The following is a 16,662-nucleotide window of genomic DNA, read 5'->3' on the forward strand; positions in this document are numbered from 1 at the left end:
ACATGGGTGTGACAACAAAAATGTGAGGAAATGTTACTGAGGGTTACTGTGATAGTAACCTGTGATAACTCAACTCAGGAAAATTTAAATGACACTAAAACAGGAACTCGCTGATGCTGTTGGCCCAGTTTGGAAAAAAACAGAAAGGGTATGCTGATGACAGCTAAACAGCCTCGCCAGGCGCCTGTCCTCATGACTAACATGCACACTGACAGAGCAACCAATACAAGTAAAGATGTTGCACAGAGAGCGTCATTTTGCCCAGATATGGTTTTCTACAACTCAACCAATGCCAGTGTGTGAAGTTGTACAGTGGTGGTGTCTGCGTCTATACCTGTTGACTGTTAACCTTATATGGTGCCTTGACATGAACAAAGAGGAAGTCCCTGTCTGTCTGCAGTAAGAAAAAAAAAGTGACAGCATTGTGGTTCCAGTAGAGGGTCAGCAGCTGTAGGAGGCAGCACAGGGCAGCATCAGCTGCAGCCCACACAGAGGCCATAGGAAGTGGTCTGAGTGCAGGTTTTCATTTCTACTTCTTTTAATTTTCATACATAAACACACATACAATAAAGAATAGTCATATGCTTCATCCCACGCACGGCTGTGAAATAGAAGACTTAGAACAGGAAGTAAGCTCTTTTATTAGTATGTTTCCAGTCATTAAAAGACCCATCTCAGGTTTGAACCCACCCACATCTGTACTTTAGTGACTGACAAACACTCAGTGGCTTACAGGCCACACATGGAGTGCACAATCCTTCATCATTATCATCATACACACACAAAGACACACACACAAGCATTTATTCTGACTGAGAAGGAAATTGGAACGTCCTCCTCTGCAGTTTCCAGTTACTGAAACACGAGTGAAAGAGAAGTGAAAGCTTTCGAGTTGTGAATTCCCCTATAATCACGCGCGCACACACACACACACACACACAATGACACACACATACACACACACACTCATAAGAGGGTGCATGCACACTACAAAATGACATAAAGATACACTTTTCATTGCTGACACATTAATACATAAATGGAAGTAAGTGCCTTGAAATTGCAACACACACCCAATGAGATGAACAAAAATACACACTTCTACACACACAATGACACACACATAATTTCACAATCCTTAGGGGGTGAAGCTGATTTCCTTGAGACAGCATCCCATGTGACCAGACTTGCATTCCTCAGATTGTTGTCATGTGACAAACTTAAAGATCTCCTTTTATGGACGTCAGCGTTAACAGGAGGGGCGTGGCCTCACTAATACACACTCAGGTCAACAAATACACTCACACACACACACAAAAATACACAAACACACACACAGAGAAAAATAATTCACATTACTGCTCACAGACAACATAACACCTCACACATTACTGCCAACTGGAACACAAACAGACCCACAGAGAAATACAAAAGGGGTGAAGGAGTTGTGAAATCAGACTGGCAGCGCTGTCATCCTCCTTTAAGTCACAGCCACTTCACAGTTACAGTCAGACTCCAGCGGCCTGCCAGTTTCAGACCAACCGCTGCATTTCGTGACACTTGAGTCAAAACACTGTATATACTGTAACGGATATTTTTAACTTTTAGATGAATGCCAGTGTAATAATGCAAGTGGGGGCAGAACTGAGGAAAAGAGCTATTACAGGAAGAAGATCAGTAACGAGACAGCAACTCCAAGCTCAGGGTTTTGCTCAAGGACACCTCAGCAGCCCACAGAAAGAAGATGTTAAATTTGTCTTAACTGAAGATTCAAAACCAAAGTCAGCCCTTTATCACTGCTGCGATAGCCACAATAAACAGATAGTGCTGCAGTCCTGTCACTAAAAATGTCAGCGTTCATTTCTCATTTAACAACATCAAGAGTCACACGTTTGTTTGACCATCATGGGTTTATTTTAGGTCTTGGTTTGTTTTGCATTTTAAATGTCCCTAAAAGGTCCACAGCTTATCAGTGTATTGTCATAATCAGATGTTATATTACAGAGCCAAAAGCTATGTTTTTGGTCACTTATAACACAGGATTTAAAAAAATAGTGGTCATGAGTACCAAGAACATTTTGAGAAATCCTCATATGGTCTTTCTTGCATGGGCGTTCAATAAAAGATGACACCACTCTTATATCTGTATCGTAAATATGAAGCTAATATCAGCAGTAGTACCAATTTTGTTACCTTTGGACAGAGCCAGACTAGTTGTTTTCCCCCGTGTCCAGTCTTTATGCTAAGCTAAGCTAACTGGCTGCCAGCTCTAGCTTCATGTTGACAGTACAGACCTGCTCCTTTCTGGCAACTTCTATATTCATCTCTTTCTATTGCTTTTATATCCCTTTGTGTCAGTGTTTGTGTGTATGTGTTTGTGCCTCTGTTTGGATGTCTGTTTGGATCTTGATTAATTCTTCAGTATATCTGCAGCTGAAGCGCGTCTGCTGGAGTTCACAGGCTCCAAGATGAACAGCGAGTTCTCCCTCTGTCTCGCACTGACACATTACATCATGCTCATATAACAATTTGCTGCACAACAGCACCATGTACTGCTGCGGCACGGCTCCAAGTGGACTTTGTCCGACCCTGGGCTGTAAAATAAAGCTAGTGTGTGCTGCACACACAATCTTTCAGCTTTTCTAAGCTGAAAGATTGCTGCCATGAATGATTTTAAGAGGCTTCCAGTCACACTTCAAGTATACTCATAAGTCCAGCAGGTATGAAAAATGAGCAACACACGTGTTTGAATCAGGAGAGGATGCTAAGTCAGGAAAAGAGTGGCAGGAGACAGAAAACAGAGGAAGGAGAGGAAATGATGATGAAAAATGAGAATCTTACAGACAGTAAGGAGAGCAGGAGAGAAGGAATGTTTAAAAAAACAAACAAGGGATGACATGTAATAAACTGAAAAGAAAAGATGGAGAAGGATCGAAGGAAAGGTGTGGCAGTCTCTTATGAACTCTCTATAGGCTGCACATTTTGCTGCCGGTCTCTGACAACCGGCTCTCCGCTTCCTCTTTCCCCCACTTCCTGCCTCTGCTGCTGGCCTATGCCCTTATATGGCAGCCACCAGCAACCAATCAGCACGGGGCAGGCAGCTCATTCAAACAGCGAGTGTGAGAGAAGAGTAGGGTGGGAACTGCAAACAGAAATGAATAGCATTGCACCGTACAAAACAATATAGCCCACTAGAACACAAACACACACACATAAACCTGCATGCTGGCTCAAAACAAAAAAGAGGTGTTACAATGCAACAAAGCAAAGCAACGCATGCAAACTTTACTCAGCGGTTCAGGGGCACTGGGTGCACGCTGCAGCACCGCATTGAAGTTGTTTTTGGTGGCAAACGGAGGGTGGGCTCTCGGTTACTATGCAGAGAGAGGAGAGGAGAGGATAGGAGAGGGTAGGAGAGGAGAGGTAGACAGAGGTATGAGTTGGCAAACAACTCTGTATGAGTTCCTCTGCATGTGTTCATTTTTTTGTCGTTTCTCTGAAAAGATAATGATCAAGAAACAGGAACAGTATAACAGAAAATTACCCAGAGATATGAAACAATATGTAGAGAATGAGGAAACATAGAAATAACAGAGAAAGGAGAGCATAAGGCGATGTTACGTAAGAGTCGTCCAAACAGAGCCGACTGCAAAAACACCAGAGGCTAAAGTGCATGGGCGTGTGTAGGTGGCTGACTTCTTTCACTGCGTTCAAGACATAGCTGAAGGGGCATCGGTTGGAATAAGGAAGATCAGGAAGTAAAACCAGGGCCGGGCCAGTCAGAGGTTCCCATTTCCCAAAAACAAGCCAATCAAAGCACTAGTAGCTTGTGAAATTAGCCAATCTAAAAGGAGGAGCCCTCCCACCAGACAGAGACAGATGGCAAAGGATAGATAAGCCTCCCTGGGCTCACCACCTTGCAGGGGGCGAATAAGATGTGTGTGTGCATGTTTGTGCGTCAGTGGAAGAGAGCATTAAATACAGATAGTCTTTCAGTCTTCTTAGCCCAAGCAGTATAGAGAAGAAGATTTATTTTTATTTTGCACAAAAAGAAAAGCATTCTGTATTCTGGGCCTTATTGTATATGGAGGAGTGTGTGTCTGTCTATCTTTGCATGTGTTTCCAAAACTGTAAAAGTAAGCATATCAGGTTATCTAATATTTGCTGCTTTGGGTTCAGCCCTGACATTTTTCTCATTATGATTGATGTGATGGAGGCTGCTCTGTCATCACAGCCTGCTTTGCACGACACCTGAGTAAAATCACGCAACCTTAAAAGGCACCTCAGCCTCTCTCTTTTGGCCAATAAGAGTACAGAGCACTGGGAGGAAGAGAGGTGGGTGTACAGGAAGAGGAAGAGAAGACGAATTGTAAAGAGCTCATGGTGTGTGTTCAGGAGGAGCAGAGAAAAAAAACACAACATTCAAAGGAGGCACACAGCCCTGAGCGCTGCATGTGGTTATTACGTTAATTTGGCCATTGGAGAAAGTTCTCTTTGTCTAACAAAAAGTCTCAAAACTGGGTTATACACTTCATGCTCTTGATCAGATTGAGCAATAATAATCATGTTCCACACTAGATTTTTTTTAAAGAGTGGAGAGATCCTCCAACGCAGCTTGAGACTTTGATCGATTATTAGATGAAGACATTTTGCATTAGCGTGTAGCCACCAGCATTAACAAATCACATTTGTTTTAGAGCCAGTGCCAGTAACTGGAGCGAGACCAACGCTAGCTTTGACACACTTTTAAAAGAGGAAGTGCCAAGCCTGTAAGTCAAGTAAAACATGTTCAAAAGCTCACAACAGCATTTGAGTTTAGAGATACTTCCTTATGTTTGATAAATTACATAAGATACTGGTCAGGATGCCATGCATGGGTGTGTGTGTGTGTGTGTGTGTGTGTGTGTGTGTGTGTGTGTGTGTGTGTGTGTGTGTGTGTGTGTGTGTGTGTGTGTGTGTGTGTGTGTGTGTGTGTGTGTGTGTGTGTGGTGGGGGTTGGAGTTAAGGATCCATTTGGGCCGTAAATGGGAAGCTAATCCAATCGGAGCACGAACAGGCCAGCTGGCAGGCACACACACACACACACACAGCTGGTAACTGGCCCGTGCCTTGGAGTTAGACTGTCACCGTGGTGACCCACGGATCAATGACGCTGGAGACGACCCATCTATTGGACGTATCACGGTAGGAGGAGAGGGTGGGGTGTGGAGGGGAACGGTGGGGGGCTGAGGCAGGAAGAGGGTGAGGAGGGAAGACTGGTGAATAGGGTTTTCCCCACTCTGAAACTATGACCAGTCACAGATGGCAAACAATAGGTCAGCCAGTCACTTTTCAACTGGCTGCAAAGACAAGTAAGAAAGAAGAGATGATGGTAGTGCCTGCTCAGCAAGACGGGTGAATGGACGAATGATGAAAGGATGAAAGACAAACATGATGCAGCGATTTTTGAGTCACTGCTTAAAAGCTTAACACAATTTTTAAACTTCTACATGAGGAAAATGTAGAGATTGCTACAATCAGCTTGTCTTCACACACACACACACACACACACAGACACACACACACACACACACACACACACACACTCTCACACACACACACACACACACACAGACTCGGTGAAGCAAGACTGAAACTCCTTTGGGTGACTAGCGAGGTGCATTTCCAAGATGACATTAAACATTTCCCATCATATTCCTCTCCACTCTGTCTCCATCTTTACTCCGAGCTTCCATCTGATGGTTTTATCTCCTGCTCTTATCTCACCCGAGTTGTTTTCCAGCCCCCTCTTGACATCCACATTTCCAGGCCTTAGCTTTCAACCTCACTCAGGACTAATTGCGGTTAATGTTTTTTGTATTGAACTGCAGTCTTGCAGTCTAGTAGCAGTCAGATTCAAGGCAGCAGATGTTTAAGTGTGTGTGTGTGTGTGTGTGTGTGTGTGTGTGTGTGTGTGTGTGTGTGTGTGTGTGTGTGTGTGTGTGTGTGTGTGTGTGTGTGTGTGTGTGTGTGTGTGTGTGTGTGAGTGGATAATAGATATAGTATTCATGTCCACCCCCTATGGCCGGCTTTACCCATTAGCAAGAGGCCTTTCATGGGTCCTCTCCCCTCCCCCGCCAACAAAACCCACATACACACCAAAAATGCCCCTTTTTTTTACTTCCCAGTGCCATGTACACCAAATATCAAAAGCTCCATATGATGAGACTGGCAGAAAGAGGAAGAAAAGGAGACGACATACATGTAGAAGGAGAAGAGAAAGCACGTGGGAGTAGTTGAAGATGGCCTTCTTAGGTTGAGAGCAAAGAGAAAGTTGCAGCATCTTTACTCATAAGAGGAACAGGAAGTCATGGTGGGCTGGGTTTTGTAACGCAGGGAGTGGCCATTCTGCAGAACAGATTGCTTTTATGTGACGCTGTTTCTAGCTGACTGGTTACCTTATTTGAAGAGAAAAACCTGAGGTGATGACGTCATGCAAGAGTGTCACAACAGTTGAAATTCAGTGGTAAACACTGAGACTCCACAAGCACACGTGTACACTGAAATAAATACACGTATGGACACTTTGTGAGGTTGTGTGTATGCGTTTTTGTCATAAAAATGGGAATTTGTTTCTTATAGATGAGACAGACATCAACATGAGTGTTGATATGTCAGCAAAGAGTAAAGTCTGTTGTATGACCCTCAAAACACATACAGTGAAATGTGTGGGCTCACTCAGATAATATACATATAAAGCTTATTACCAAGCTGTTAATTACTCATACACATAATTTACTTGCAGTGTCATCAAAGATAGCATTTGGTTATGATTAGCTGCTGTCATTTCAAGTTCTTTGACCTTTGTATTACACATATAAACACACGTGCAACATTGGTCTCTGGATTAATGATTGACTCATCACATGGCCGTAACGATGCCTGATCTCAACAGGCCACAGTCAACATATCAGTGAGATAAAGCACCTGTCGTTTATTCTTATGATATAAATCAAAGCTGCTGCAGGTGCTAAACACATAAATAGAATAGGCCTACTGGAGAGCTGCAGATTATTTCCACTACAGGAAAGCTGATTGAGTGCCCAAGTCCATTATTTTGTACGTCAAGCATTATTAGACTTATTAACTGATAAACCAGATTTAAAGGAATAGATTGACAATCTGGAATATTCTTATTTGCCTTTTTACAACTGTACAACTGCTACAGTACAAGCTAGAGATAACAGCTAGTGAGCTTAGCTTAGCATAGAGACTGGAAACAGCTAGCCTGGCTCTGTCTAAAGGTAACGAAAACACTACTTAACATGTCATATCTAGTTCTTCGACAAACATGATATGTATGTGAATTGTGAGGTGCTGGTTAGCTCTTTTTTCATTTTTGCAGAGCCAGACTAGTTGTTTCTCTGTTTCAGGTCTTTGTGCTAAGCTAAGCTAGCAAGCTGCTGGTTTTAGCGTCATACATGTTCAAACATGAGTCATCCAACCCTCAGCAATACAGTGAATAAGCGTATTTCCCAAAATTTCTAACTCTTCTGTTACGGCACTGAATAACAGAATATACTTCCTGGGGTACAAGTAGCCACTGGCAATTGCGAAAAATCAAGGTGAATGACTCAAATGAAGTAATAAACCATTGCTTAAATGGAAATTTAATAGTTTGCGTTGCCTGAAAAGTTGTCCACAAACACTGCACTTCCACCAAAAACCTGTTGGTGTTACTTGTCTTTCAGATGCAAAGCTCACACAGACAAGGATCTTTTGCCTAAAGCAAAATTCTGACATGCATTCTATCCAGTTGCAGCACATGTTGCCACATGTGAGCTGTGATATTCCAGGTTGAGCCCTCGGACTCTTGTCGTAAAGAGAAAATACGAGTTTTAACAAGAAGCATTGTAAGGAACACACCTAAAAAATTCACCTGGCTATAAAATCTTGGTAGCAACTGGCTTCCAGTCAAGCTGCTGAACGTCTTTTTGAAGGAACATACAGACAAGGTGTTTTGTTAAAGGGGATACAACCTTTACAGCTAAATTACAGTAATTGTTTGCCCCTCCCTAACTCTCCCTGACTCTAAATCATAGGTTAAAGCCCCGGCCTTCCACTTGTTGCTCTCGTTAAAGTGTCTCCTAGTTTGACAAGTGGTCTATTTAGACAAACTCTACTCATAGTAATGGTCATTATACACAACACCTCCAGTGTCTTTGTATAAAACTCCTGTCTGGATGAAAAATCCTCCGAAATATTCATTAGGTGGCTTTACTGGCTAAGGACCTTGACAGCAAGGCCCAGGTTCAGAGAGTCTGCATTATGCTGGCAGTCGGGGTGTAAACACGGCACACACACACACACACTGTTTTGACACATGAGAGCAGTCTTCCCAGGACACTATTCCAAGCACTTGGCTAGTAGAAATTCCCACAGAGGAGCGTTGACAACACACCATTTAACCAGAGACCTCTCACTTATTACCAGCGAGCCATAGACACACTCACACATAAACACATGCATATCCAAAGTCCTGCTTACCTAAGCGGACTGACAGCTGACAGTGATACAGAAACAGAGTTCACTTTAATTCATTTAGGTGTACATGAAGAAGAACATGTAATGCCATTAAATGTTTTCACCTGAATCAAAGCAGGCTGAGCCGGAACCGTGACTCACTCACTAATGTATGTACAAACGTATTTCATAGACGCACACAGAAACTGTGAACTTGAAAATCCACAGGCACTCCCTTGAGGCCAGATTAAACATCTCCCAGCCAATCCCTGTTTACGCCATTACAGCGCCAACATGGAGGATCAATCCTCTCAAATCTTTGTTAACAGCGTCACCAGGGCCCACCTTTTTTCATTAACTCCTCACAAAAAAGCAACTTTATCACCAATGGATCAAATACGATCCACCATAAAAAGAACAGACAATTTTGTACCTGATTTAGGACTAGGTTTGAGATTTTACCCTGTGAACAATATGATTGAAGGCCTGTCAATCAATAAGTGGGCCCAGCAGACCTTTGATCACCTCAAACACTCATTTCCTTCCATCCATAAGCCCTCTAACAGCGGCTGTATGAGCTGACTGTACAAAGAGTTTTCCACAATAGTCAAAACTCTGACTCAACATGGCTGTATTGACTGGTCTAGCTCTGATTGTTCCCTTTTATTACATGTTTTTCACCGCTGAATAATTGTTCTAGTCTGGGTGCAGAGCTACACTTCAAACTGTGTTTTTCAAAGTGGCCTGTTGGAACTGAAATGTGCTGTTAAAGCCATCAGAATCTGCAGGTTTAGAAGGAAGTTACACAATGCATTGCTATTTTTGCACATATTAAAATGTCGTTTAGCGCTGCACCTAATATGAAGGGATTGAATCGGCTGTGAGAGGAGGTGCAACAATAATGTCCATTTAAAGCAAACTTCACGCCGTGAATGAAGACAAGGAAGAGGAGTAACAAACAGATGAGCTGAGTTGTTGCAACGACAGAGAGAGGAAGGGGAAGTGGTGAAGGAGGAAGAGGTGAAGTTGCTGCATGTCTCATATAGCTTTAAATGGCCCTGAGACTATCCAGTCATTATGCTAACGTATACACTCATGGTGTAGGCACATAATGCATGAAAGTATATGCCATTTGTTATAAATTAAGAAGGAGATAGATGAGAGAAGGGAGAAAATAAAAGGGGGGGTGTAGGAAATAAGAAAGAAATTCACAAGGAGATACTTAAGTGGCACAGTTTATGATAATACTGTTGGGGGTGTGATGACTTACAGGACCTTAATGTGGCTGTGAAACAGGAATGTAAATTTTACAAAGCTGCAGGCCCCAAGGCTAGACTTAAAATTTGAGCCTGGGATAGTGTCACATGGGCCTCCTTAGTCAGGATGGGGTTTGTCCCCCCCTTAAAGTAGTACAGTGGACCAGGAAGTAGAAATGTGTGTCTTATTTGATAAAGGTGAATGAGAGTGGTTAAATCATATAAACCAAAGGCTGGAGGCCTATCTGATAGAAGGAGTCTTGACATTTCCTGCTTCATAGTAGGGCAAAATAACATTCAATAGTCAAGGTGTAGCCTGCATTGACAAACAGCTGAAACAGCAACTAAAAACCTAGTACTTTCAGTCAGTCTGCATTTTGGTGATCCTCACAAGCTACACTGTCCCAGGCTGTTATTTAACTAGCCTGTATCTTATCAAAATCTATGGTACACGTATGTGACCAGCATTAAAATCTGTGAATGCAAACAAATCCCATCCACCCCTGAAGGAGAGGAAGAGAGGTAGCAAGCAGCCAGTGACAGGGCATTTAGGAGGAGCCCAAGACTGTGTAGTCACAAAATATAAGTATTTTTATTGCTGAATTAACATTATCAGCAAGCTCTGGTCGTATGGACAAGGGATGTTCATTCCCTGGCCTGTGTGTGTGTGTTATGTGTGTCATGTGTTTGACCTGGTGATGCAGTGGCTGTGTCTCCCACTGGGCCTGCAGCTGGTTTTTAAGGTGGACAACAACACCAATGCTAGGCTATGTTCAATGTGAAGTATCAGACATGTCAGGTTAGACAGAATGAGAAGAGCAAGGACAACCATTTAGATAAAAGTCCTGTGCCTTTGCAGCCTTCACAGGCAGGAGTCCAGGCTGCTCGACTCTTTAATAATCATAGAAATATGCACTAAACTGAATACAGCAGGTGCAGGGAAGACATTTTCACACTTATGAAAGTTTATACATCATTTAACCTCTATATAAAACAGTATATTAAGGGATTAGGCTTACTAGGCCTCACAACATCAATCCCTTCCCTTTTATTTTCTCCAATCCTTTGCTATTATCGCCTCCCTCTCCCTCTCTCTGTCTCTCTCTCCCTCAAATCGCGAGCGCTCAGTGCACCACAGTGTGCACGCGACGTGCCCAGTGCATGACGCTGGACCAATCAGAGAGCGCAATTCCGAAAGTTTACCTTTTATGGCTCGAGCCGGGCAGCTGACGCAGTATAAATAACATGCGCCCACAGCCAACGGATTCACTCTGAGCGCCGTCACACACAGCTTGTGCGGGATATCATTTGCCTGAAACCGGTTCCCTTAAAGCGAAAAGCCCCCCCACCCAAAGGTAAGAAAGCTTTTATTTACATATTTCTAATTTTAGAAAATTCAACACATAAACAATGTGTTACTGTGTTTAAATGCTTTTGTTCGTGAAATATTGTCATTTTTTAATGCAAATGATAGCAGTGACCACGAGGTTCTTTGTCCTGTCATAAACCAAGTGTTTCTAATTTAGCTTAATGACTTTAAAAATATCACCACGATATGCATCAATCTCTATTGTGCTTGTGGTTCTTGAAAAGTAAGCAGTAGGGATGACTAGGGAAACTAGACTTGACGTTACTGCGACTCACAGGTGCTTTTTGGATTGTAACCGGCTTATGGTTAACTTAATATAACCTTTTGCGTTAACTGTAACTTAAACTGGCTTTGTGTCGTGCAACATTATCAATTTTCAGTGTTGGCTTGTATTCCTTCCCCACCAGGGCAGTTTAAAAAAAAGGCTTTTGAGTTGAGGTTGTCTGGATCCCGGCTGCTCCCTTTGTGCGCCCAATGCGGCGGGGTGTGACCTACTTTAGCACATTAGCCTAGCCACATCGGGCTAACACCGCCCTTCAGACTTGCAGCAGCAGCGCTTTGAATCAAGATTAAATCTTTCATAGACACTTAACCCATACTTTATTTTTGGGTGCCTCAGATCTTTTACTTACAATCGGAATTAACCTTAGATCATGAATCTTTCTTTAAATGGGGAAGTGAATTCCAGGCTTGAGTCTAAATTAATTTCTTACTTAAATAGATCTGTCTTTCGACAAATTCTCGTCTAACCGTCTTGAATGTTCGGAAAAGAGGAAATGGCGAATGACAAATCATCTCTTAGAAAAGGCGTGGCTTTCAGGAAATGAAGCATCAGTCAAAGAGTATAACCCATTCATTAATTAACATGAGTCCATTATGCAACCTAGTTTCTTTTTTTCGAACAACATCCGATGTTTAAAGGCTGATGCCAGCATTTCATGAAAAATGTTAAATGTACGCAGTCAGGTGTCGGCCAGTGTGTAATGAATGAGGCGGTTGAAGTTGGTATGACGCAGTGGTTTTGAAGCAAAGATTTACGATGGGTGTTAAAACCGGTATGATTGAGCAACAGTAGGAGGGAGGGGGTGGGGGCAGTGAAGGAAGGAGCTGTAGTGAACTGGAGGGAGTGGTCGCCGCGCCGGGGCTCAATGCGCTCTGGCCGTGCGCCATGGCGCCGCGAGCCGCAAAGCTGCTCAAACCCAACCAAACCCAACCATGTCCTTATATGGTAACAACAGCATGCAGCGCTGCTTCCTTTTGTCTGATAGGTCGGGATGTGAGGCCCCAGCGCCACCCAGTGGCTAAACTCACGAACTGTACTTTACTGAGTTAACAGGAAGTGAAAGCGGAGTAAGGAGGCACTTGTGAGACTTGAGTATTCAACTTTTCTGTTTTTCTCTTAACAGTTCAGCCATGGAAGATGAAATCGCCGCACTGGTTGTTGACAACGGATCCGGTATGTGCAAAGCCGGATTTGCCGGAGACGATGCCCCTCGTGCTGTCTTCCCCTCCATCGTCGGTCGCCCCAGGCATCAGGTTAGTAAATCTACAACATTTAAAACTTATTTTAATTGACATTTTTTCAACTATTAACTTTAATTGAAAAATTCGAATTAAGTAATTACAAGCAATCACAATATATTATACCTGATTATTTCTAAATGGTATAATGCCATCTTAAAATGGCTTCAGTTTTGCTCAAATGCAGTCCAGTGGAATATCAATTAGTTACATATAATGTAATTTAAAGCTAAAGGTTTTATGTTCCTTTTGCCTTCATTAAGTGCATGTACTTAGTGGTATTGTACCCTTACATCATGTCTATGCTAAACCAAAGAACTGGGTATTAAACAAGCTGTTTATCTCGTTCAGGGAGTGATGGTTGGTATGGGCCAGAAGGACAGCTACGTTGGTGACGAAGCCCAGAGCAAGAGGGGTATCCTGACCCTGAAGTACCCCATCGAGCACGGTATTGTGACCAACTGGGATGACATGGAGAAGATCTGGCATCACACCTTCTACAACGAGCTGAGAGTTGCCCCTGAGGAGCACCCAGTCCTGCTCACAGAGGCTCCCCTGAACCCCAAAGCCAACAGGGAGAAGATGACCCAGGTATAAACCCCTACCTGTGCACATGCATAGTTTAGCATATCCTCTTTAGGCAGACAATACATAAACGTATTTTACTGTTAAAACCAGTTACCTCATTTCCTCCTTGGTTTCCCTCTCCATTCCATTCTCACTTGCTCCTTCCTCCCCCTCTCCTCCAGGACCTCTCTCCTATAAGATGATCTATCATCAACAGGTCTCTTGACTGTGTGCCTTATCTGCACTTGTGTCTATAATGTTTAGCTGAGCCACTAGATCAGCACCTAATAGACATCTGACATGCACAAGTGTGAAGGAATGTTGACTTTCTGCACTTTTATTCTACTAACTTGAATCTGAGCCTCACTCTTCATGCATGTAGTGGGTGCAGTGGCCACAAAAGTTAAAGACCCTCTTACTGTGATTTAAAATACTAAAGTGTCTTCTTCTCATCCTACAGATCATGTTCGAGACCTTCAACACCCCCGCCATGTACGTTGCCATCCAGGCTGTGCTGTCCCTGTATGCCTCTGGTCGTACCACTGGTATTGTCATGGACTCCGGTGATGGTGTGACCCACACAGTGCCCATCTACGAGGGCTACGCCCTGCCCCACGCCATCCTGCGTCTGGACTTGGCTGGCCGCGACCTCACAGACTACCTCATGAAGATCCTGACAGAGCGTGGCTACTCCTTCACCACCACAGCCGAGAGGGAAATCGTGCGTGACATCAAGGAGAAGCTGTGCTACGTCGCCCTGGACTTCGAGCAGGAGATGGGTACCGCTGCCTCCTCCTCCTCCCTGGAGAAGAGCTACGAGCTGCCCGACGGACAGGTCATCACCATTGGCAATGAGAGGTTCCGTTGCCCCGAGGCCCTCTTCCAGCCTTCCTTCCTGGGTATGTTTCCCAACCAAAGCCAAACATGCATTAAATGCTAAAAACATACTAAACCCTCATGGTTACCCTGCACTTCTACCTGCTGACTGACCATTCTGTTTCTGCTCTCAGGTATGGAGTCTTGCGGAATCCACGAGACCACCTACAACAGCATCATGAAGTGCGACGTTGACATCCGTAAGGACCTGTACGCCAACACCGTGCTGTCTGGAGGTACCACCATGTACCCCGGCATCGCTGACAGGATGCAGAAGGAGATCACAGCCCTGGCCCCATCCACCATGAAGATCAAGGTGAGCTGACTGCTTCAGATCAGCAGATTGTTGCTGTTAACACAATTGGTCAAATGCATATTTGAGCAAGTTGGTCTTGTATTCTAATGGGTCTCTTATGTTTTTTGCAGATCATTGCCCCACCTGAGCGTAAATACTCTGTCTGGATCGGAGGCTCCATCCTGGCCTCTCTGTCCACCTTCCAGCAGATGTGGATCAGCAAGCAGGAGTACGATGAGTCCGGCCCCTCCATCGTCCACCGCAAATGCTTCTAAACAGACTGTTCCTCCTTCCCCTCCCCAACCAAACGCCCAAACAACTTCAGCTCTGTGCAAAACAACCACACACCACATTTCTCATACACACTCAGGCGCAGAGCCTAGATGACCAACTCATTGGCATGGCTTCAGTTATTTTTGGCGCTTGACTCAGGATTTTAAAAAACTGGAACGATGAAGGAGACAGTAATGTTTTTGGCTAGGTTAAAAAAAGCACCCCAGGGTTCTGCAGTTGCATCTGGGGACTTAAAAAATGTACATTTTGTTTTTCTTTGAGTCATTCCAAATGTTTGTTAACTGCATTGTTCAGACACATGATTCCAAATGTTAACTGCATTGTTCAGACACGTATTCGCCTCTGTGAAGGCTGCCCAGTGGTTGGCGCATACTTAAACATGGTTGTAGTATCGCTTGTATGTAAATTATGTCTGGGTTTTTTGTACTTTCAGCCTTAAAAATATCTTGGTCCTGTTAATTTTTTTTTTGTTTTTGTTATGCAAAACCCAATCGTGACCTCTTCTCCCCGCTGTTGGAGGCGTCATCCCCGGGGTGGTGGGGTAACGGGTCTCGAAGTGATGGGGTAACATGGGGTGCCAGACCGGTGGGGCCAACCTGTACACTGACTAAACAATCCCAATAAAGTGCACATGTGTTCCGATGTGATGTCTGACTATTGTCTTCCTTGAAATGTTGAGTTTCATTAAAGTTACTGTGACTTCACTGCTATTGAAATCTGATCCTTTAAATTTTACAACAGGTTCAAGTAGCAATGTTGCTTCAGTGACTACATGCTAAAGTGTTGTACACCACACATGTCTAGTGGTCCAGTAAAAAATAACTGCTCTCACTTTGACCATAAAATAGCCTATTACAGAATTGCTTATTTTTTTACCTCACATTTAACATTTCTCAGCCTTTACATGTAGGCTTTGTAACTAACACTCAAATTTGACAAAGTAGGAAAAAACCAAGGGTAAAGTCAGATGCTGTATAATAGCTACTTTAAAATATGCACTTAAGCCACATTTGAGTTCCAAGGACAGTGCTGCTCCACCTCTTTATTCTAGTTACCATGAATAACATGAAGTTTAGAGGTTGAACACATTTTAGACAGTTGAGATCCACTTAGAATTTTGTCCAAAGAATACATGAGAGGAGTTATGGTCACATTTTGTGCACCACATAGAGGCAGTAATTTATGTTGAATTTACAGACATGACATGCAGTAGATTAAACTGCAGACTCTCTGAAGCACCTTTTTGTCTCACCTGTGCTCAGCTTTGAGGGCTTCTGCAGTTCACTGCAGTGAAGGAATGTCTGAAAACCTAACTACTTGCTAATGGGAGTTCAATTTGAAGGCTGTGCTACATATACTGTAGTTAAACTGTTTCATTACAGTTAAGTGATATTACATTTAGCTGTATTAAACAGCTGCAGAATAAATGTAGATATGAACAATCACAAGAGAAATTCAGGATTCTGAATGATGTAAGAAAATAGTATAGTCGTGCTGAAATGTTTTGTGAGATGTAAAAGTTCATCTAAGATCAAGGATCTAATGTACTTTAATCCTATATTGGAAGTCTGATCTGATCCTTACACGTTGCTTCTTAGCATACTGGAGCTAACAAGGGCCAAGTTCCAGGGCACAGCCTAGGAAATGAATGTTCCAATTTATTAAAGGGCTAAGTACAGAGTACTGTAAATGATTAACAGACATGCTCTTATGTGGACTTCCTCTCAGAGGTTTATCATCTCAGTCTTGGGCATGAAGGAAGTAAACAGTCACATACAGGATAATTAAAACATCACAAGTATTTTACAATATCTTAGATTACACAGAGTGGCTTTGTGGCTTTTCCAAACCACCTGATCTAGTCTCATGAGCACAGCCTTGTCAACAGTTCACATCCTCATCGCACAGTACTTCTCCACTTTTATCAGCCTTTATCATTTTTAGATAAGTGCAAAACACATGACCACCATTTCTTTATTTAT

General features: G+C 43.2%; 1 protein-coding gene across 1 annotated transcript; it reads left to right on the forward strand.

Moving 5' to 3' along the window:
* Positions 1-11,001: 11,001 nt before the first annotated feature.
* Positions 11,002-15,327, forward strand: actb2 (actin, beta 2). The gene is made up of 6 exons (XM_062438420.1): positions 11,002-11,113; positions 12,534-12,663; positions 13,000-13,239; positions 13,676-14,114; positions 14,226-14,407; positions 14,518-15,327. Exons 2-6 carry the CDS (start codon positions 12,541-12,543, stop codon positions 14,659-14,661), a joined length of 1,128 nt encoding a protein of 375 aa, XP_062294404.1. The 5' UTR covers positions 11,002-11,113; positions 12,534-12,540; the 3' UTR covers positions 14,662-15,327.
* Positions 15,328-16,662: the final 1,335 nt, after the last annotated feature.

This window comes from Scomber scombrus, chromosome 18 (assembly GCF_963691925.1).
Source record: "Scomber scombrus chromosome 18, fScoSco1.1, whole genome shotgun sequence".
NCBI lineage: Eukaryota > Metazoa > Chordata > Actinopteri > Scombriformes > Scombridae > Scomber > Scomber scombrus.